The sequence below is a fragment of the Zea mays genome, chromosome 2 (genome assembly GCF_902167145.1).
Source record: "Zea mays cultivar B73 chromosome 2, Zm-B73-REFERENCE-NAM-5.0, whole genome shotgun sequence".
Taxonomy (NCBI): Eukaryota; Viridiplantae; Streptophyta; class Magnoliopsida; order Poales; family Poaceae; genus Zea; species Zea mays.
In genome coordinates this window covers 59,666,976-59,690,395 of record NC_050097.1, presented here as the reverse complement: position 1 = coordinate 59,690,395, position 23,420 = coordinate 59,666,976, and the positions used below count along the sequence as shown (strand labels likewise).

The 23,420-nt window shown below is 47.1% G+C and overlaps 1 protein-coding gene and 1 pseudogene across 6 annotated transcripts; one reads left to right on the top strand and one right to left on the bottom strand.

The window, feature by feature from the left end:
- Window positions 1-3,203: 3,203 nt before the first annotated feature.
- On the bottom strand, window positions 3,204-9,209 carry LOC103648676 (globulin-1 S allele-like; annotated as a pseudogene).
- On the top strand, window positions 9,118-12,334 carry LOC100280362 (uncharacterized). Of its 6 annotated transcripts, none has more exons than XM_008669649.3 (5): window positions 9,118-9,389; window positions 10,795-11,011; window positions 11,152-11,363; window positions 11,430-11,691; window positions 11,805-12,334. In XM_008669649.3, exons 2-5 carry the CDS (start codon window positions 10,829-10,831, stop codon window positions 12,159-12,161), a joined length of 1,014 nt encoding a protein of 337 aa, XP_008667871.1. In that variant the 5' UTR covers window positions 9,118-9,389; window positions 10,795-10,828; the 3' UTR covers window positions 12,162-12,334. The 6 variants fall into 6 exon arrangements, with proteins under 6 accessions (XP_008667871.1, NP_001344779.1, XP_008667868.1 ...); NM_001357850.1 differs by having other exon boundaries at window positions 9,123-9,389; window positions 10,795-11,051; window positions 11,805-12,332; XM_008669646.3 differs by lacking the exon at window positions 9,118-9,389 and adding an exon at window positions 10,353-10,697 and having other exon boundaries at window positions 10,795-11,051.
- The last annotated feature ends 11,086 nt before the right edge of the window (window positions 12,335-23,420 follow it).

Genomic DNA, 23,420 nt, shown 5'->3' with positions numbered 1-23,420 from the left:
GGGATGAGGATACCTTTGTCATAAGCTTAGAAGAGGGTCATGATGCTGCTTACATCAAGGTTAGGACCAACACCTTCCATTTCTCTAATTTGGTCTAACTTGAAATTGCTAACTTGAGTTGCTAACTCAATAGGATCACCCAAAAGATGTTGATTACCTCAATAGGCCCATAGAGAACTGTATGCCTATGCAAATCATATTTGGAAGTGGGGTTGCCACTGGTAGGTTTGCAATGGGTTCAAATGAGCCTTTGGGCAAGCCAAGTGACATTGTTGACATCCTGGATGATGGCATTGAAGTGACCTCAGAGTTTGTTGATGCTTCTAATCTAACTGGCAAGGGAAAGACTGTTGATAAGGGTACCCCTGGTGACTCCATTGATACCAAGCCTATGTCCAACTTAGGGAAGAGGAAGAGGTTCATGACTGATGAGGATGTTGCTGTGTTCAATGGGATGAAAGAAGCTGTTTCAGATGTTGCTGCTGCTGTCCGTGAAAGCATCCATGCTGAAGCAGCACCTGGGATCTATAATGCTGTAATCAACTGTCCTGGGTTCTCTAGGGAGGCTCTCATGTATGCCCTTAACCACATGATGGAGCACAAGGCCACATCCCTAGTGTTCCTGGACATGACTCCTGATGATCGTGACATATGGCTCAAGACTTTCCTAGCCAAGCACTACCACATCTGATCTGATCTGTCTATCCTATTCCTATATAACGCTTAAGAACAGATATGCTACACTTGCTCGGATCTATTTATCCTTTTATGCTGTTTAAGAACAAATATGCTACACTTGTTGTATTCTCTATATCCTATATGGTGCTTAAGAATAGATATGCTACATTTTCATAGAATAATGATGTTTCCCTGAGTTCTATGGATTGACTTGAGTTCTATGGATTTCCTTATTTGAGAACAGATATGCTACACTTGAATAGAACAATGATGTTTTTCTGAGTTAGATTAACCTGAGTTCTATGCATTTCCTTATTTGAGAAGAGATATGCTACACTTGTATAGAACAATGATGTTTCTTGAGTTCTATGCATTTCCCTGTTGGCTTGTTTATTGGTCTATTTGTCGACCTATTTGCTGGCATGTTTGCTGGTTAAGAAATGATATATGTTGATGATTAAGAACTGATATTATACTCTTATTCTTACAATAATTGACGAGTTTGGTATGTGCCTATGATGCTAACCTTGTATGCAAAAAAAGTGGTCAATGAAAGCTGAGGCTAATCTTGTTTGTTGGATCAAAGAAACAAGTGTAAATTGGTTTCATAATTTGTACACTGCAGTGAGTAGCTTCATAGTAGCTGATAATTTGATATTAGCTGTTAGTAGCTTGATAATTTGATAGTAGCTGTTAGTAGCTTCATAGTAGCTTGATAATTTGATAGTAGCTGATAATCTGATAGTAGCTGATAATTTGGTTAAAGATCTGTTCTAGCTAGGTATTACTTGTAATTCATAGTAGCTTGATAATCTGATAGTAGCTTGATAATCTGATAGTAGCTTGATAATTTAATAGTAGCTGATAATCTGATAGTAGCTGATAATTGTGTACAGACTGTTTTATGCTGTGTAAATTGTGTACAGACTGTTTTAGTTGGTAATTGTGTACAGAGCTGTGTAAATTGTGTCCCAATTTGAAGACTGTTTTATGCTGCTCGTTGTGAGACGTGTAAATTGTGGCTTATGTATTTTTTATACCCAGTAAATACTATCATTAAATCCTGGCTGAGTCGGTACAGGAAAACCAAACACGAGCTCATTAAATCCTGGTTGAGTCGGTACAGGAAACCAAACACGAGCTCATTAAATCCTGGCTGAGTCGGTACAGGAAACCAAACACGTAACAAATTAACTAGTTGCATCCATGTGTACATGCTAGGCTCAGCCTGCATCTGGATCTAAACCAGGCTCTACCCAACCGGACAACCAATCAGACGCTTATGCTCTTCAATGGATCCAACAAACTCAGTGTATGTGTATGAACCTTCTTTACTCTTCGGAACAGAATTGCACCCCAACCACTGGATTCAACATTGCATGCACGCTCGTGAAGATATCGTGTGATTGGATACATGTATCTGTATAGGCGGGCTCCCTTGAGCCTGACCCAGCGGATACACAACTTTCTCCCGTATCCACGCATGCAGCCGTAAATACGCCAGTTGCACATGTGCATGTAGGCTGAACCAACAGCATGCAGGTAACCGAACGCATGCACAAAGCAAGTCAACGCATGCGAGAAGCCATGCTACGGAGGTACACGCAACCAATCACATAGATAATGAATCCGAGGCACTGAAGTTTGGAACAGAATTGAGCAACTCCAACAGCCTCACCATCCTCTACCAGAAAGTCCGATTTAGAATTTGAGGCCACAGATCAGGTCCAACAGGCTCTCCATTTCATTTTCTATTTTTCCTTTCACGCTATTCCGATATTCTTGCTCTGTAGAATTCGCGAGTCAGGACGCTAGCCATCTGTGCGACCTTTTCATGCACTAGTAACTTAAGCGCGCGTCCCACGCGCGTAGAAAACATTTAGTAATCATGTATAGTAATCTTGTGTAGCAAACATTTAGAAAGCTTGTGTATAGAACATTTAGAAAAAAATAGCAATTATGTCTATTTTAAAGAAATAAGCGGTTGAAGTAAGCCTGGTTGAAAAACAAAAGAAACTTAGCAGCATGTAGACCTGTAAGGACAAAATAAAAGTAAGTTAGGTTTAGTGTTACCTTAAAAAAACTTATGCAGCTAGGATTTCATCTCCAAATCAGCTTTTCCATAATCCACTGAGCTATAAAAAAATAGCACTGACAACTGATTTAAGCACCAAGTTGAGCCCCCTTAATTGCGTAAAGATCTTGGAAAAAATTTCATTTTGGAAAGACATATACACATCTAAATTAGAAGGCAACCCCTTCATTAACCAAATGAAAAATGGAAAGAGAAACCTATTAATGTAGGTTTATGCAGTAAGCACTATGTTTCAAAAAGAGATTCTAGGCCGTGTCTAGGCAATAGGTTGTACCATCTTTTTTAGGACCTACACATTTTCTCGGAGCTCATCTCTATGAATTTCGGACACATCGGAGATGATGGAATCGTAGAACTCATGAAGGGTCTCGCTTCATCCTAGATTTATTAGCCAAAGTACAGAAAATACCAACCTCGTACATACTACAGAGCCACACTTATTGCACTGCCTGCCGCTTACGTACATAGTTAACACGCAGAGAGGTATATACATACACGTTTGAACGTCTCCACTCAGGCTCATGCTACGTACGCACGTCGGTCGCGCGCCATCCTCTCGTTGCTTCCTGCTCGTTTTGGCGAGCGCGGCGGCCTCACATCCTGGCGGTCACCATCCTCATGAGCGTCTCCACCACCTCCTCGCGGCGCCCGCGGCCGTGGCGTCCTTCGCGTTCCTCCTCCTCTTTCTCCCGCTCCTCACGTCTGTGGCGTTCCCTCACCCCACGGCCGCCGTGGCGTTCTTCGCGTTCCTCCTCCTCCTGCTCCCGCTCCTCGTGGCCGCCGCTCTCCTCGGGGCCAGGAAGGAACCCCTTCTCGTGCCGCGAGCCGAGCACCTCGTCCACCTCCTCCGCCTTGGCGGCGAACGACAGCGCCTTGGCGACCCGGTCGAGCTTCTGTAGCACGTTGTCGGCGCCGGCCAGGAACACCTTTTCGTTCCTGTCGGCGTGGACCTCGAAGCACACGATCTGGAGGTTGTTGTCCCAGGATGCCACCGCGACGAATGGGTGGCCCGCGGGCACCACGAACGCCGTGCCCGGTGACAACCGCGCCCGGATGGTGTGGTACCCCTACCCGGCTTCCTCCTGCTCCTCAGACGATTCTTCTTCGCTCCTCCTGCCCTTGTCGCGCTCGCGCTCGCTCTCGCCGCCCTGCGACTGGCGGTGCGGGCACACGATCTCGGCGTAGCCCTTGCCGTTCGGCACGTAGGCGATCTTGAATGAACGGGTGTTGAACAATGGCGCGCTCATGGACCCCTGCCACGTGTGTATATACATCAAATCAAAATATGTCGCCATTATCTATCGTGCTAGCTAGGTAGCTAGCGAGCGTTAGTTGAGAGGGGGCGCGCGCACCGTGGTGATGTTGGCGAAGGAGACGCTGACGTCGTACTCGGCGAGGTCGTGGAAGCTGCGCGCGTCGGCCTCGTAGAGCTGCCCGTGCTGGTTGGCGATGCTGGGCCGCTGGTCTAGGAGGCTGTAGGGGCCGCGCGACTCGCCGAACGACGGCAAGGGCCAGTGCGGGCCGTGGCCGCCCTCCGAAGCGTGGCGCCGCAGCTCGTGGGTCTGCTCCTCCGTGGCGCGCACGATGATCCCCTTATCCTGCCCATGCCTCCCGAACAGCCTCTCTAGTCGGTCGCTCGAGGTTTGCACGCGCAACGCGATCGATGTGAGCACACACACATGACGACAATATGTTGCAGCAGCAGCAGCAGCACACGTGTTGTACCTTGTACGCAGCTCTCTGGATGCTCTTGCTGAAGCTCGACAGGAACGATTCTGGGTTCCTCCCGCCGGGGCCGAAGAAGAACTGCCAAAGGAACGAAGGACATGTTCAGTCAGTCGATGGGGGCGGCGGGCGGCGGCTATAGTACGGTACGGTGAGCAACAGATGCCTCGTTTCGAGCTTAATAATAATAATAATGACCTGGAACTCGCCAGGCACAGAGATGGTATGGAGGATCTTGGCGATGACCAGTTTCTTCTGGCCGTCGGTGTTGGCCAGGTAGGTGACCGCCCCGGCCGACGCCACGAAGATGTGGCCTTGCTTGATGGTGTACGACCGCCTCTCGCCGTTCTCGATCGTCGTCACCACTCCCTCGCCTAGACACGACACAACAACATATCAGCTAATGTGCACGGGCCGGCGTTGCCCTCGATCTATGTGGTCTCACGGACTGGACGGACGTACCTTCTGCCACGTAGCAGATGCAGTGCACGTTGGTGTGGCTGGGCACCACGAACGAGCGCGGGTTCGCCTCCAGGACCGCCACGCGGTAGTCCCGGATGCCGCGGAGGAGCCTGGACACCTCGTCGAACGGCCGGAGCACCCTCAGGGACCCCTGCTCGCTCCGGACCACGCGACGGAAGCTGCGCCGGTCGAACACGTACGGTCGCCGGTCCTTCTGCTTCTCCTCCTTCTCCTGCTCGTGCTCGCGCTCATCCTCCGACGAGCCCTCGCCGCTGCGGTCGTCGGCCTCGTGCCTGCTCCGCTCTTGCCGCTTCTCCCGCTCCTCCCTGCACTGCTCCAGGCACCGGGGGCGCTGGTGCCAGGGCCGATCCTCGGACCGCCACACGTCGTGTGAGGGGGAGCAGGGGAAGGGGATGAGGTGCAGGGAGGAGCGGAGCGCGCGGCGGCGGCTCCCCACGGCGTCGCTGCCCAGAAGGGGGAGAGGAGGCGTCGTATCAGGGGGGAAAGGGGATGAGGCGCTGGTTCTGGAAGCGTCGCGGAGGCCAGTTCTGTCCGTGGAGCTTTGAGCGGAGAGCTTTGCGAGCGAGAGGAGACATCAACCGGTGATTGACGATCGGACGATTCAAAAAAAATTTGACGACGTAGATGGTCTCATCATTGCCGTTTCTGTTCGGCTTTAATATATAGGAAATGTGCCCTCACTCACGCCACCACAAGGCCACGTTGACAAGAGTTTGTAGATTTTTGTCTTTACAGGGTGCTGAAAGCCTATTGACGTGGCACTTTTGAACATGGAGACTCAATTTTGAAGAGTTTGTTGGAGTAGTTAACTTTTTTGTGTGAAATCTATTTTACAAAGTAGCTAAATCAATAAATTTGACTGATTCTTTTGGCTAATCTCTTGGTGATGTTCTTAGGTAGGTGGAGCCAAACAATTCCAAGAGTCTTCCTAAATTCTACTCTCTAAATTATCATTTGGAGAGTTATTGGCATAAAAAACTAATTTCTATATCTTTTTAATCTATAACAGTTTTCAATATCTTGTTTGTAAGTCATTCACGTTTTCTATATTTAGCGTTCGAGAAACCCGAAATAAAAGATGTCTATATTTAAATAGTCATTTAGAGAAGCTGTTGGAAGGTATTTTTTCACAAAAATCTCTTTTATATTAATTACAAAGAATATAGAGAGTCTCTTGTAGTTACTCTTAGTCTACCTACTAAAGACTTCGTATCCCACTTTCTATCTCAATCCCAGTCTCTTATAGTTACTCTTAGACTATCTACTAAAGACTTCATATCCCACTTTCTATCTCAATCTCTATTTCTCTACTCTATAAACAATATAATCTACAATGTAAAATATTATTTTAAATGACGTTTATATGGTTTATTGGAGATGGTCTTAGATAGCCTAATATGCACGATCTGCAATTCATTAAAGTTCATACACTTTTTTGAGAAAGGAAGGTGAGATAAAAAGTTTGCTAGATAGCCTAAGGAAGGAGCCAAAGTGAGTAATGGCTATGGTTTAGGTATGCTGAAAGAAGAAACAATGAAGAATATCAATAAGTTGTGTAACGAGTGATAATGGTGGTTGATTTTCACTAATTCCACTGAAAATAAATTTGTGGAGCATTTTTTTAGAAACTTCACTAAAATGATGAATCTAAATTTCACAGATCTAGACCGTTTAACCATTTTTTCTGAAATGGATCTGTTTTTGATAAATCTAGAGTTAAAAGAGTTATCCAGGAAAATCCCCGAACATACTGCAGAGGCGAAGCTAGGAGACAACACCGCCGAGGTCTTCAATATTGTAATCTGGAGTCTTCCATGTTACAGAACAGTGTGTAACAGTGATTTCCATTGATTTTACTACAAATCATAGGGGTCAGCTGACCCAATAGAAAAAGGTCTAGCTCTGCCCCTACATACTGCAAGATACATGCACATTCATTACTGTCACTGGAGTCTCATGTAGCCCCTGTTTGATTCAGCTTTTTGGAGCTTCTGGCCACCAAAAGCTGTTGCGGACTGTGAAACGCTCAACTTTTCGGTCAGCTTTTATAAAATTCGTTTCGGTAAAAACTATTCAAAATCAACATAAACACATAATCGGTTGAGTCGTTGCAATAGTAGGAATCCGTCACTTTCTAGATCCCGAGTCCTATGGACACCTTTATCTTTCTCCGCATGTAATCCTAATGATACTCAGATTCTCTACACAGTCAGATTCTCCCCACAGCCAGATACTCAGATTCTCTACACAGTCAGATTCGCGAGTCTATGACTAGTTGATTAGTACTGAGGTGCATTAAAATTTTAACTAAGTTTAAAGCACTTTAAACTTTCTTAAACTTTAACCGGTTTTACTGAAAATATCGTCAAACTTTGTACCTTCAAAGATATTCATTATAAAAATACATTTCATAATTAATCTAATATTATTTGTATGTATCTTAATTATTAATATTTTTAATATGTATTTAGATTTTTAAGACGAAAGAGTATCATCGTCAGGGGCGGACGGAAAGGAGAGGACAAAGTAAGTTATGGTCTCCCTCAATTTTTTATAACCTCTTGTACCTAATAGTTATCTACTGTTATCTCCCACAATTTTTTATAACCTCTTATACCTAGTTATCTACTGTTAAATTTAGAAAAATATAGTTTTGAGTGAGCTAAAAAAAGTCTTGTCTATAACTAGCTAGTTGATTAACAAGTACTGAGGTGCATTAAAATTTTAACTAAGTTTAGAGTACTTTAAACTTTCTTAAACTCCAACTAGTTTTACTGAAAATATAGTCAAACTTTGTACCTTCAAAGATATTTATTATAAAAATACATTTCATAACTATTCTAATAATATTTATATGTATCTTAAATATTAATATTTTTAATATATATTTAGTATTTTAAGACGGAAGAGTACCATCATCAGGGGCGGACGAAAAGGAGGGGACAAAGTGTGTTATGACCTCTCTCAATTTCTTATAACCTCTTATACCTAATGGTTATCTATTGTTAAGTATAGAAAAAGAATAAAGTTTTGAGAAACCTAAAATAGTCTTGTCTTGGATCTCCTTGTCGGATTAATGTAGTTCTTCCAACTCCTGTCCTCCTCCTCGACTGTGTCTTCATGTGTATCCGACCGGTCCCGTTATTTTCGATGCCGCTCGAACCATTCTGATGCCCCGTTTCGCAGCTCCTTCGTAACATGTGGCATCGCTTGACCTCGACCTCGCCCCTCCCTACTCGTTGTCGTCGTGACGTCAGTCTGCACGGTAGGCCCGATCTCGCTCGTTGCGATGATGAGACCTGACCCTGATGACCGGCGAGCTTGACGAACCAACGAGTCCTAACTCCCAGTCGGAGACGTCGTCTGACCTCGTCCATCATGTCTCAACGCCCTCGCCCTTTTAGGAGATGACCATTCGACAAGGTATATTGGCTTCGATTCTCCATCTTTTTTTAGATACAACTTTGCTAGGAGATGTTGGCTACTCTTAGGCATCCGTCGGCCACGAACAACTGATCTAATCCATACCCTCCTGAGGATTAGAATGAGATGGCACGTTCCATAGAGACTCGAAAGCATCATCATTATGACTTGGTGTATTTGGAAAAGCAGAAACAACTGGATTTTCAACGAGACTCCACCCACAACCAATGAGTATAAGGAAATGTTTAAAAAAGAAATGCGCCTGGTGTTCCATCGAGTTAAGCCTGCTATGAAGGAAAAAATTAGTAATTGGATGCAGAACTTTGTACTTCTTTTTCTGTAATCTGCACTCTTTGACTTACAAATAATAAAATATTGTAGGCCCTATCTACAGTAACTTCACTTAAAAAAAATATTGGCTTCGATTCGGTTAGTAAGAACTCAACGGTATATTTGCTTATTTTGTTTATATAGTTTTATTTTCAAACTTATGCCATAATATTGATATAAAACTTGAATTATGTGCACATTAGTTTTTTTTGTCAAACGGGTTTCTTGGTTCCATGGATTCGCGTCATGCATCCGTCGTCACTGGTTATCTTCACCTTATATCTTAGTATTTTTCTTTGGATCTGCGGACCCAGGTGACCCGTGCTGGAGTAGTTGACTGGCATATCAACAAAACAGTGAAAACACTGATCCCAACAGTCACCAGTGGCCGGCAGAAAGCAGAAGTTTTAAAGACACCGGGGCCTGCGTCTGCGTCTGCTTGGCCCCCCCCGGTAACAGCAGTTATCATCCCCATCTCCCGCCGTCCCGCGTGCTGATACTTGCTTGCATTGCCTGCCGTTTCCCCCGAGCCAACGACGACGTTCGACGGCCGTAGCCAAGAAGGTATCTCGCCCAAACAAAGGCCGTCAAGCCACCATGGCCGTGTCCGGCGAGAAGCCGCCACCGCCACCGCCACCGGCCACGGCGTCCGGCGGTATATACTCTCTCTCTCTCATCCGCCTCTTGATTCATGCGGCCCTTGTGATGTGTGTGATCTTGTTACTTGGCCGGCTGTGGTTCTTTTTGTGTCTCTTGATTCATGCGGGTAGGATTAATCTTTGTTTAATCCGCAAAAAAGGCCTTGATTATTCGATACTATCTATCTGTAATCCGCAAAAAGGCGATGAACTTTCCATGTTCTCGGTAGTGACTGTTCTGTATCGATTCTGCTGTCTCATCAACTAGTCGTCGGTCGCAAGGACTCGATCGCACGTCCATTTCGACGGTAGCTACAACAAGCATTTCCTGCAGAATAATATCTCGGTTTTATTTCTAGAAGGACGGTCGTTGTAGTTTATTTAAAGGGAAAAAAAGATCAGTTGTAGTAGATATGCGCTCTAGAGTCCAGAATGGCTTAAAGGACGATGGTTACGGATGGAAACCTTTTCCTCTCATCGCGTGCCGATAGCGAAACGGAAGCTTTTGTCAGTCCAGGGAGGGGAAAAAATTTCAAGGTGTTGAGCAGCCCCTTCGTTGGATATAGCAGAGCAGGCGACGTGCAAGACAATTAAAGCAATGCCTACGAGAGCGGACCCTGATATTTTTGTATGTGTGATTGTGATACGTGTCTGGCTTTAGGCTTTGGACCGAGAAATAGCTCGCTTTTCCACAGGGGGGAAATAAGGTGCCCCTTGGAAATGACAGTCGGTATTGGGTTCAGAACCAGGCTTTGAGATTACAATAGAGAAACTGGCAGCTTGAGCTGACGTAGCGTTTTATCAGAAGTCGTCAATATCGCCTGCTACGTATATCTTATAGTTTAATTGTTACTTGGGACATCGGTCTCTAGCTTGTCTGGACAACTGGTTCTCCTCCTCCTGATCGGATTTGATTTTTTTTACGAGCCGTCAAATGCATGGTTTGCTATAGGATATTCATATTTCAGAGACGTCTATCGCTTCTTAGCCTACCACCGCAACTCTGCTGTGGACCACCATTATTATTGGTTCTCCTCATCGGGCTTCGGGGTTCACAAGTCTGCATATTCTTCTCTAGTTTTTTCTTTGCTAGCTTTCAGGCTGTTTTCAATGCTACTTCAGACAGAGACGTCAATTTTTGTCTGACGCCTATTGAGGACCGCGGGTATAGTAGGGTTTTCAGATCCAGAGCACTAAACCAACTACTACCCGGCCGCCGCCGCCGCCGGTACATGTAAAAAAAGGCTTCGACCTGCGAGATGAACGCAACGGAGAGCATTCAACAAACCAAAACCGCATAACCAAAATGTTCAGACTAGCGCGTGGTAGTAGTAGTACTTGCAGTCATGTCATGCAGTTTGCCACGCCGCCGCGTGCACGCAGTTTGCCACGCTAGCTAATCTGTTCTCATTCCGCTCGCAGGAACGGCAAGGAAGCTCATCCTAGCGCTGCTTACATGTCTGTCGTCGGCGCTGCTGTACAGGCAGATTCAGCCGCTACCGCCCAAGATCCCCGGCACGCCGGGCGGCCCGCCGGTGACGGCGACCAGGACGAGGCTCAGCGACGGCAGGTACCTGGCCTATCTGGAAACCGGCGTCCCGAGGGAGAAGGCCAAGCACAGGCTCGTCTTTGTCCATGGGTTCGACTCCTGCAGACACGACGCGCTTCCGATCTCCACGGCACGCGCTTTGTTTTTACCTTTAGCTACTGTTTTTTGTGTTTCTGTGTGATAGATATTGGATGTGTTTCGCTGAATTGGTGAAACTGGTGTGGGTGCAGGAGCTTGCGCAAGAGCTGGGCGTTTACATGTTGTCCTTCGATCGCCCCGGGTACGCCGAGAGCGACCCGCACCCGGCCAGGACCGAGGAGAGCATCGCCCTCGACATCGCCGAGCTCGCCGACAACCTGCAGCTGGGTCGCAAGTTCTACCTTGCTGGCTTCTCCATGGGCGGCGAGATCATGTGGAGCTGCCTCAAGTACATCCCACACAGGTAGCACCAACCTGGACAACCAAATCAGCAACAGCAGCAAGCCTGAACATTGGTCTTGCCGCGCAGGCTCTCCGGCGTGGCCATTCTCGGCCCCGTAGGCAACTACTGGTGGCCCGGCTTGCCGTCGAACGTGTCGCGGGACGCCTGGTACCAGCAGCTCCCTCGGGACCAGTGGGCGGTCTGGGTCGCGCATCACCTGCCGTGGCTCACCTACTGGTGGAACACCCAGAAGCTCTTCCCGGCCTCCAGCGTCATCGCCTACAACCCTGCCCTCCTGTCCCAAGAGGACGAGATGCTCATGGCCAAGTTTGGCTATAGAGCCTACATGGTACAACGTCGTCGATCTCGCGCATTGCCGGCATGAAATTCTTGTGCGCCGCAAGCTTGTTCACGGGGGTTTTTTTTTTCTTTTCGCCGCGCGATGTGTGGTTTTGCTTGCAGCCGCAGATCAGGCAACAGGGGGAGCACGAGTGCCTGCACCGGGACATGATGGTCGGGTTCGGCAAGTGGAGCTGGAGCCCGCTGCAGCTGGAGAACCCGTTCGCCGACGCCGACGCCGACGATGGCCAGGGGGCGGGGAAGGTGCACCTGTGGCACGGCGCCGAGGACCTCATCGTGCCGGTCAGCCTGTCCAGGTACATCAGCCAGAAGCTGCCGTGGGTCGTCTACCACGAGCTCCCCAAGTCGGGACATCTCTTCCCGATCGCCGAGGGGATGGCTGACATCATTGTCAAGTCCCTGCTGCTCGGAGACGATCATCTGTCGTCGTCGGCCTCACAGCCTCCTCATTCTCCATGAATCCAGGTCGTCACGTGTAGTCCGTTCGCATTTCGTTGCCCGTCTCTCACTGTTTCTGTAAAGGGACCGATGCTGCAGGATTCTCTAGCGTTGTAGCTAGGATGCTCTGTTTTTTTAAATAATGGAACTAAGTTTTAGCCTATATATATATATCATCTGAGAATGTTACATAATGTTGGTCATTTGTTTTGATTCCTAGAGATCACTAAAACAGAAAAACACAATTAAGGAAAAAGACCTTCATTCCCACATTCTATTAGATGAATAGACAGGGAGAAGAAAAGGTAGACATAATGAAAATTTTCCATGTAATAAAACGAAGTAAGAGCGTAAGAAGATAATTTTGGCCTTGTCTCTTTATTATCTCTTCTAAGTGATAAACAATACAAGGATACATTCGAGGGTTAAGGTAAGAGCACGAAGGTACAACTTCGGAGGTAGCGATTCCGGTTTCTCACGTCTTTTCCTCTAGAAATACAAAAAGTATCCCTCTCCATGGGATGGTAGCTCAATTTATAATGGAGAGTCGTAGTACAATTCTATATAAAATTACAAATATGTCCTCAGGCCTTATACACTGAAACCACATAATCCTCCAGGGGTGTCGTCTTTTCATTCGCGGACATGTTTAATAAGGTGTCGAGCTTCTCTCCTTCGTCTTCATTGGCTTATTAACACACATCCGGACCAGAGTCGAAGCTTCCTAGCTTTGCTTCTATGGGTACACTGTTTAATTGGACACTTTCGTACGAAGGTTAGTTTCATCACTGCTTCGAAGGTCCCGAAACAAACTTAAAAACCATCCAGATATGTATATATTATTGTTTTGAGGAGCTTCGGTAGGAGATGACCCCGACAGTAGCCTCTTGCGGTATTAGTTCGTTCTTCATAACGAGTTTAGACCGCATAATAAACAGAGACCTCGTGCCGAAGATCTGAAAAACACCTTCCCGGAGCTCGTTACCGAAAACGAATTCTTAAAAATACGCTTTCACAAATGTCTGGCTTAGGGGGTCACTTTGCAGTGGATGACTGCATGTGAATCCTCAGATTTTGTGCCCTCTCCATATAGAATGAGTCGATACCCTGATAACTAAGTACGACATTCATTGCTCCTTGTCATTCTGTTGTTGCCATGTTATTTGCCTCTAAAGCTTTCTTTAGCTCATTTTTTCTCGTAAAACTTCATAGTATGCTTCCTTCGTAGCTTTGCGAATGGCCGGAGAAGGAAAGGGTGATGAGCTCGTCATTATGGCGTATTCGGATGTTGCTAAAAAGCTAGAGCTAAAAAATTTGCTGAAGATTGCGAACACAAGAATGACTTGTCCCTTGTGGTTTGGGTTGATGATAAGTGATTATTAACGGGTAGCGTCTTGGGTTGAGTTGTGGACTGACCAAGGCGTGAGATTATGTGTTGTGCAACCATGTCCATGCTTGTGGTGTGTAGGTGTGGAGCACAAGTACGGTGGTCGATGGCGAAGGTGAGGTCATGTGGGTTCGTGTCGATGGACCAAGAGCGGTGAATGTCGAGCGCTGGGACTTGACCGAGGGACCAGAGTCGTCGGGTGACTAGCCGTGGTGGCTGACACCTAAGACACACACTCACGTCAGGACGTGGTGGAGCGGGTCATGTTGCCGGCGCAGTCGAAGACTAGTGGGACAAGTGTCCAGGACGTGGGGGCGCGCATGCGGTGCGCTACTCGCGGTGGTTTGGTGGTTGATCCTCGAAAAAATACCTAGCGTTATGGACAGCGGTTTTTTGACCGAGTTTGACCTCAAAACTCGGCGGTGGCGGTTCCGGCGGGAATCGGAGGCAGCACGTGGCGTCATCGCAAAGGGTGTGTCAAGGCGAAGCAACTTCGTGTGGAGCGCGTGGCCGTCAAATCAAAATCCCAGGAGTTGGTCTATTTCGCCCCCGGCTAAGTGGATAGGCTCTATGTATCTAGGGGTAGTTTAGGAAGTAGTAATAACCCTCTATAAATAGAAGGGTGGACTGGTTGTTTCAACCATCTCTTTGGCTTACACATTAGTCTCTTGTTTTAGAAAATCCTAGCTTTCATTTCCTAGTATAGCTCGAGATCCACAGATGCTTTGAACCTTCACGTCTGTGTTTTGTTATCTTCATCGATTAATCTGAGGAAGGGTGGTCGGTTCCGCCCATGGCTTTGGTTGGCTCTCAACCTCAGTTTTTTTTTTTGCTGAAATCTTGAGTCTCGTTGCTCTTGTGTTCTTTCCTCTACTCTCTTGTGGATTTGTGAACAGCCTTCGAGTGCTTGTTGTTTGGGTGCTACTGGGGATTGATTTGTGGGAAGATAAAATCTTTGGATCATTGCGTACATCTAGTCGTTGCAGTTCTTGGTTGTGATCCGAGTTGATCCTATTTTGTGTTCGGTTGAGAAAACCACAACAAAACCCGATTCTGACTGTATTTTCAAATTTGAGATTGATTTACAAATCCGATTGAGCTCAATATTTATGGAGACCTTGGAAACACATTTTCCAAGGTGTGTGTAAAATTTAATCTCAATTGGAGTTCGTTTGGTTCAGTTTTGCATTTAAAAACTGAATTTTTGAGCTGCTGAAATCAGCACTAGATAGCGAAACGATTTTGGACCGATTCAGACGATTCAGTGTCTGATTTGCGATCCGTTTATTTTTTCTGGTCTCGTGTGAGCCTTAGAAACATTTGATATCATGAGATCACTGGTTTTGCTAGTGTGCTTTTGGTTTGAGCATTTTCTTCATCTCAATTGAAGTGAAGTGCTCAATATCAGTGTTTAACAACAAAAAATTGATTGGATCCCATTCACCCCTTTGGCCATCTCACCGGTCCTTCAATTGGTATCAAAGCCGGTTAAAGATTTTTTACCATAAGCGGTCTGAAATCCACGAAGGCGACATGGAACGAGGTGTTGGCAAACCTCCGTTCTTTGATGGGACAAACTACCCATACTTGAAGATCCGCATGTCAGCATATCTTCAAAGTATTGGGTGCCGTGTTTGGGAAATCTGTCTCGATGCTGCTTTCGACGCTGAGAGTGCTTGGATCACTCGAATTGAGATGGAATTCCATGATTCGAATGACAAACTCGCAACACTTTGTTCTGATGCCTCTTGCTTGCTGAGTTTGAGCGAGTTGGATATTTGGCTATGGCTCACTAGATCTGGTACACCCTTGAGAGATTCCATGAGGGAAACAATCATGTAAAGACCAGACTGTTTGAGATGTACCAACGAGAGTACAAGAACTTTGTGCAGTTGGCTGGAGAGACCATTGATATAATGTTTTCTCGGTTCCAGTCCATTATGAACAAGATGTATGCCAACAATGCACAACTTCCCTATGATCATCATGAGAGAGCGTTGAAGTCGTTACATGCTCTAGATTGGAGGGAATATATTATGTAGAAACACATGTCCAAGAATATCAATCTCTTTGACAATGTGAACCATGAGATGTGTCATAATGTCAAAGAACAACTGAGGAAATATTAGCTCACAATTGACCAGGTATTACATAATGTCGTTTTGTAAATTATCTAGGCTGGATGGATCGATTACCTTCTATAACACTGCATTCAATAAAGCGCATAGCTTTATGATTATTCTTGTAACATTATTTGGAAGGACACCCCTCAACACAACTGGAAGCAATTGTGTCAACACATGAGAGTTATAAAACTTTATGCACATAAATTTCTTCTCCTTAATATTTATGAACATGTTTACATTAGTGGAGTAGCCAACTAGACCTTTGATATTATTCAAGCATTCAAACATGGGCATCTTCTTTCTTGCTAGGAGTATAATTAGCGGGACCTAGATAATGTTTTCCTCCATCCCTCTCTTTTGGATGCAGGCCCTTTTTGTTTTATAGCTTTCAAGTCCTCTCATGATTTTAGTGTATCATTGTCCTTCCCATACCTGCCTAAGAAACCAAGTATGTTAACACAAATGTCCTTTGTGAGGTGCATTATGTAGATTGCGTGGTAGACATCTAAAATTTTCTACTAAGGTATATGTCTAAATATTGACTTATTGTACCACATTGATGTCTTTCATCATTATTCAGAGTAGGTTGTCAACCAGAAATCTTCCCAAACACTACACTTAAGTTATATACCATCTGAAATACAAGATTGTTATGTCGGTGAAATTGGCCTTAACACGATGGTCATGTTGCCTATTCTAATGCTCACTTTTTCCTTAATGGGTCTTTGGCCACAAGAAATCGACAACGACCCATGTAAACAACTTTATATAGTTAGGGATGGTTATAGTAGTGGAGTGGGTAAGACTCAAGCCCCCTATTGTTCTTGAGCCCATAGAACCCTATTAAAACCCCTCCTAAAATTTAAAATATGCATATTATAATTTTATTATGTATTTTTATGGTTTTCATTGTTAATCGATGTTTTAATATAAGACTACTTTAAACTAGTTCTGGGTGGCTGTGTGGGACGAGTTCTGGGTGAGTTTACTTTCGTATATAAGAAATTCACTGAATTATTGCTTCTCCTAATCTTACTTTAACTTAACATCTCCGTTGATATGTAGGAGAGGTTCCAATTGCCGAATGAGATCGAGGAGGATCAGGCTCAGTGGGCACATGTGAAGAGGCACTTTCGAAAGTGCGCTGATAAGGTCATCAAGGATGCCATGTACAATGCTCGCATCGCGGCCGTCAACTACTACTACAAGAAGATAAAGGGGCAGAACATGAGCAAATCAAAAGGGGCCAATGAGATCTACCTCACAGAGGAGCAGTACTTGGAGAGCGTTGTGGATTGGCTTGCGAAGGACATGGAAGCCTGGAGGTGGTTGGCTAAGAGATGGGCGTCGCCTGAGTGGATTGTAGAGTCCCAGAAGCACCGTGCCAACCGTGGCACTGAAGAACCGGGGCACAGATACGGCGCCGATGGACACCTTGGTACCGCACGCCGCATGGTAAGTATATAAATCAAACTTGTATGTTACATCTATGAAATTTCTATGGTTTAACTCTTCTTTTTCATGCAGGAAGCTGAAAGTGGAGTTGCTCCAGGTTTTATGGAGGTTTACGTCCGTGGTCACCGTGGCCCTGATCTGGCGAACCCTGATGTGCTATGTTGCGAGGCGGCAAGGAAGAAAATGGTAAACAAGTTTGTATTTACTTATTAAATTGCATGTTTTGTGTCTAACTCCAACTCTAACTTTCTTTGCAGAATGCATATGAGGAGGAAATGACTCAAACGCCATGGGCCTGACTTCGACTAGATGCATTCGGACTTAGATGCCTCGGCGTTGTACCATAGTGGTGGGGGTAGAAAGCATGGCAAGTGAGGTGTTTGTGTTTGATTCGACAATTTCATTAACAAGAATGTGTCCACTTAATGGCTCAACTATGTGTATCATGCAGGTTTGCCTTTGGCACCGGCGTTATGGAGTATAACAGGACAATAGGTCAAGGGAAGGCATCGTCTTTGGCAGGGAGTTCTCGCTCCTCCAGGTCTGCTCGAGAGGCTCATCTGGAGGAGGAGACTCGGGCAGCACAGGAGCAGGCTCGAGCAGCACAACAGCAGGCTCGAGCAGCGCAGGAGCAGGTCGGACAGCTGACACAGTGTATGACTTCTTATTTTCAGGTAATTCGTCTATCTCATCACATGTCATTGAATTCAAAGTATAATGTTGCGATTCTAAAGTTTCATCCATTTGCAGGAAATGACTACTCGACTCGGCCCTGATATGAACTTGCCCGCTTTTCGCCCTCCTCAGGTAACACTATCTGAACACTTCAATTCCATAGCAACTATTTTTTTATTATTGTCGGCGTTTCGAGACCGGGGGGTCCCTGGGCCGACGAGTGAATGTCGCCGCGTGCCCCAGCCCAGATGGGTCAGCGCGAGGCCGAGCGCGAAGGGGGGAGAAAGGTGGCCGGAGTCCGGCGTGAGAGAGGTGGAAATCCCGCGGCCTTCGTGTTCGTCCCGCGCCCAGGTCGGGTGCGCTTGCAGTAGGGGGTTACAAGCGTCCACGCGGGAGAGGGAGCGAGCGGCCTCACGCGAGCGCCTGTCTCGTCCTCGTCCCCGCGCGGCCAACCCTCTCTAAGAGGGCCCTGGTGCTTCCTTTTATAGGAGTAAGGAGAGGATCCAGGTGTACAATGGGGGGTGTAGCAGAGTGCTACGTGTCTAGCGGAGGAGAGCTAGCGCCCTAAGTACACGCCATCGTGGCGGCCGGAGAGGTTTTGGCGCCCGGTTCGTGTGATGTCATGGCCGTCGGAGGAGCGCTGGAGCCTGGCGGAGGGACAGCTGTCAGAGCTATCGAGTCCTTGCTGACGTCCTCTTGCTTCCGTAAGGGGGCTGAGAGCCGCCGTCGTCAGGAAGCGTGCGGGGCGCCATCATTGCCTATCTGGCGTAGCGAGCCAGATGGGACGCCGGTCTTGTTCCCCGTAGCCTGAGTCGGCTTGGGGTAGGGTAATGATGGCGCTTCCTATCGACGTGGTCGGTCAGCGCCCTAGGTTGGGCGATGTGGAGGCTCCTCCGAGGTCGAGGTCGAGTCTGTCTTCCGTGGCCGTGGTCGAGTCCGAGCCCCTGGGTTGGGCGAGGCGGAGACCGTCGGCTGAGGCCAGGGCTGAGTCCGAGCCCTGGGGTCAGGCGAAGCGGTGTTCGTCGTCTTCTGGGGCTGAGCCCAAGTCCGAGCCCTGGGTCGGGCGGAGCGGAGTTCGTCGTCTTCTGGGGCTGAGCCCAAGTCCGAGCCCTGGGTCGGGCAAAGCAGAGTTCGCCGTCTTCTGGGGCTTAGCCCAAGTCCGAGCCCTGGGTCGGGCGGAGCAGAGTTCGTCGTCTTCCGGGGCTTAGCCAAAGTCCGAGCCCTGGGTCGGGCGGAGCGGAGTTCGTCGTCTTCTGGGGCTTAGCCCAAGTCCGAGCCCTGGGTCGGGCGGAGCGGAGTTCGTCGTCTTCAGGTGTCACACCCGGCTTTAAGGAACAAAGCCAGGTGCATCTCATACATGCGCCAGGAAGACAACATATATAATAACAGAGTATATAGAGATAAATGTCATAAAACATCAGAGTATTTATTACATAGCGGAAGACTTAATACAAAATAAAAGAATAAACATAAAACGAACTAAGGATCGTTGGCGCCAATGTCAACTGAGAAACGCCACCTAGATCAGATCGAACTCCTCAGTGTTAGGCGGCTCCTCTTCGACCACCTGTTCTTCTCCTGTGGGGGGGTGTGAGACAGCAAGAGTGAGCTCACATACGTTCATAGCTCAACAAGTCGTGGGGAATAATGTGGCATGAACTCACCAAAGGTGGGAGTTCATGTAGTGTAAGGCTGATCAATGAAATAAAGGCTGAGGCTGAGCATTGCTTTTATAAGTTGGTCAAAATTTTATTAGCAATTACTAAGTGTAAGTAAATACCAAACCTTAATAATAATAAAGAACAGTAATAGTAAAATAATCCCAAATGCGATGCAAATATCAAATTGAATTTAAGTTCCATAATTAATCATGTGAGGGTCCGAGCCGCTCATGACCGTGAGCACGGCTAGTATACCAGTTTTACACTCTGCAGAGGTTGCGCATCTTTACCCACAAGTCATGTTACCCATCTGCCAAGAGATGGCCAATCCCATACACCTCTACCGAGGAGGCGAGGCAGGGTAACACTACGAGGCCTTTACAAAGTTCCACTAGCTTCAGAAATCCCGCTACAGTTTATAGGAAGCTCCAATGCAGGGTTCTTGCCTGACCGCCATCGCAGCAAAATCAACCCAAGGACCTCCCTACACTGACCACTCCCCTACTGCCCTTGCCCCTTTCGGGTAAGGAAGACCTCCACTAGCTTTCCTAGTTAATCAGCCAAGGGCGTCCCATTATACCCTTGTGGTAGCACTGTTTTCCCTGGTGGTCGCTCCATGTTCCCATTAACATAATGATCTTAACATGAACAGTAATAATAAAAGAGAATAAAAGAGTAATTATGAATAAAGTATCTTCATACCCAAACCCACATAAAGCAATAGCAGGTACTACCCAAAGAAATATTTCAGTGGTAAACAAGGTATAAAGATAGCCAAAACTAGGGTAACCTATTGGGTCCCATCAAAATTATCCTATGCAGATCATTATAATTAATAAGAACATGGCTGGGAAAAGTAAGTGATCAAGGGCACAACTTGCCTTCAATGAGCTCCTGCTCAGCTACTTCTACTTGTTGAACCTCAGATTCCACAGTGGCCTGCTCGTCTACTCGCATCAACACAATACATACATAACATAGCATAAATTAACATCACATCAAACATGCAAATAGGATATACAGTAATAAACTAGAATTAAAATGAGATCATAGGAACTGGAATCACTAAAATTGGAGTTATAGATTTCAAGTTATGAATTTCTGTAGCTTTTATGTATTTAATACAAGATTAAGTATTAGATAAATTTAAATGAGCCTTTCATGCCAAAACAGAGGCACTAATGGTTAGAAAATAATATTATAAAAATTTTGGAACTGGAATGGATCAATTTGGAGTTTATATGAATTTTCTACAATTTAAACAAGTTTCTGCATTTAAATATGTATTAAAAACTACTTTCTAACTGATTTTCCTGGTTTCATTAATTATCTGGACTAGGCATCATTTTCTGGGAAGTGCAGGGACTAAACTATAAAGATTACCGAGACTCAGACTACTGGCGCAAGGACGGCGGGTTGATTTCTGTTTCTCTCGGGGGTCCTTATGCAATTGTGTCTGAGCGAAAGGGTATCTGCCAATCTGAGACGTCGGATCGACAGCGGACGATGGGGATTAGATCGTATCTTATAACGAAACGGTATGCAACGCCGACCATCGGATGTTATTTGAACGCTCTCGATTTTATGATACCCAAACCAATCTGAGCCATGCGATCACGATCCAAGGGTTAGGATCCAACCGGCAGGTACCTTCAATCTAAGCCGTTAATCCTGAAATCCACGCCCCAAAGATCGTCTTCAACCTCACTGGTCCCCTCTCTCTTCTCTCTTTTCTTTCCCAGCTAGTCCCCCACGGCCGAACACCATAGCCGCACCAGCGAGCAGTTCCGTGCTCGCCATCCGAGCCCTAACTTCCGCCCGGACGATCCCGCTCGAACCATACGTGACCATGACCAACAGGTAGGGAAGGAAAACTCACCATGGTGAAACTTCAAGCCGTGCAGACCCGAGCTCGCGCCTTCTCCCCACGGTCGCCCGTACCACCGCACGGATGTCCCGGATGAATCCCCATTGACGGCACGGAGAGTCACCGAGGCACGCCCCCTTCTGATTCCGCCCGCGCGCTCCCTCGAGCTCCGATGTCCGCACCGGAGTACTGCCCTCACCTCTCTTCTCTCTCACCGACAGCGTCGAGCGCAATGGCGACGAGGCTTTCTCTTCTCCTTCTGGACGTACTGGACAAACAGGGGAAGGGTAATGCGGCGGCACGGCACGACTTAAACCACTGGCGAGGTGACCGTCCGTGCATGGCGCCCGGGTGGTTGCAACGATTTCTGTTCATCGCGGTTCGCGCGGTTGACGGCGCCCAGGTTTGCGTCATGGCGTCGAGCGTAGATGAAGTCAATGCGCAGCGGGTCCCACGAACCAGCAAATGCGGAGAGGAAAGGAGACGCAGACAGGTGGTCCCATCGGGTCAGGCAGTGGAACGCGGAGCGTTTGAGCAACGGGCGAGCGGGGCCCACCTGTCGGCGCACTTTCCCCACGTTCCGCGCGCAAGTGGCTGACAGACCAGCCCTACCTACTAGCGCCGGTCTGATGAGTTTGGGCCGCGCGCGGGGGGGGGGGGGGATTCCTTGGTGGGCTAGAAGTGAGTCGGGAGGCCCATTTAGGGTGGTTTTTGTTTTATTCTTTTTTTTTCTATTCCTTTTTCCTCTTATTTGAGTCTCAATTTAAATCTCCATTTAAATTCAAACTTTGACTCATCATTCTCCAACCATATTTGTGCAATTAAAAGTATTAAGTTTGAGAATATTTATTTAAATATATTATTTATGTTTTCATATTCCTTCTCTTTTCCTCATTTTGTTCAAAACCCCAAATTTCAATTTAGGGTTAAACTCCATCCTTTAGAATTATTTTTTTTATTATCATCATCCTTATTATTTTATTTAATGCACAAACATATAAAACTTCAACATGATGCATTTTTGTTTATCATTTGTTTGAATTAATCTCTAAGTTTTGTATTTGTTTTTTTTATGATGCAAATGAGGTACATAAAATTGAGGAGACCTCTCTATATTCTTTGTATATGATTTTGAGTATTACATCAGGGGCTTAGCCCAAGTCCGAGCCCTGGGTCGGGAAATGCGGATTTCGTCGTCTTCTGGGGCTGAGCCCAAGTCCGAGCCCTGAGTCGGGCAGAGCGGAGTTTCCTATGGTGCCTGAGGTTGGGCCTGACTGCCTGTCAGCCTTACTCTGTCAAGTGGCACTGCAGTCGGTGCGGCGCAGGCGGCGCTGTCCTTCTGTCAGGTCGGTCAGTGGAGCGGCAAAGTGACGGCGGTCACTTCGGCTCTGTCGACTGAAGGGCGCGCGTCAGGATAAAGGTGTCAGGCCACCTTTGCATTAAATGCTCCTGCGATTTGGTCGGTCGGCGCGGCGATTTGGTCAGGGTTGCTTCTTGGCGAAGACAGGGCCTCGGGCGAGCCGGAAGTATGTTCGCCGCTGGAGGGGGGCCTCGGGCGAGACGGAGATCCTCCGGGGTCGGCTGCCCTTGTCCGAGGCTAGGCTCGGGCGAGGCGTGATTGAGTCCCTCGAATGGACCAATCCCTGACTTAATCGCACCCATCAGGCCTTTGCAACTTTATGCTGACGGGGGTTACCAGCTGAGAATTAGGAGTCTTGAGGGTACCCCTAATTATGGTCCCCGACAGTAGCCCCCGAGCCTCGAAGGGAGTGTTAGCACTCGCTTGGAGGCTTTTGTCGCACTTTTTTGCAAGGGGACCAGCCTTTCTCGGTTGCATTTTGTTCCAGTGGGTGCGTGCGAGCGCACCCGCCGGGTGTAGCCCCCGAGGCCTCGAAGGAGTGGTTTGACTCCTTCGAGGTCTTAATGCCTCGCGTAATGCTTCGGCTGGTCTGGTCGTTCCCTCATGCGAGCTGGCCGTAGCCCGGGTGCACGGTCGGGTCCCAAGTTCTCGGGCTGGTATGTTGACGCTGTCAACGGTTTGGCCGGAGCCGGGTTTGCGAGAGCAGCCCCCGAGCCTCTGCACAGGGCGAGAGGACGGTCAGGGACAGA

What these genes read in the sequence shown, in the direction of transcription:
- LOC100280362 (NM_001357850.1), top strand. Translation starts at nt 9,332, where the DNA reads ATGGCCGTGTCCGGCGAGAAGCCGCCACCGCCACCGCCACCGGCCACG. An exon ending in CTCAAGTACATCCCACACAG is followed by an intron (nt 11,364 to 11,429) that starts GTAGCACCAACC and finishes CTTGCCGCGCAG; the next exon opens with GCTCTCCGGCGTGGCCATTC. An exon ending in TTGGCTATAGAGCCTACATG is followed by an intron (nt 11,692 to 11,804) that starts GTACAACGTCGT and finishes TTTTGCTTGCAG; the next exon opens with CCGCAGATCAGGCAACAGGG.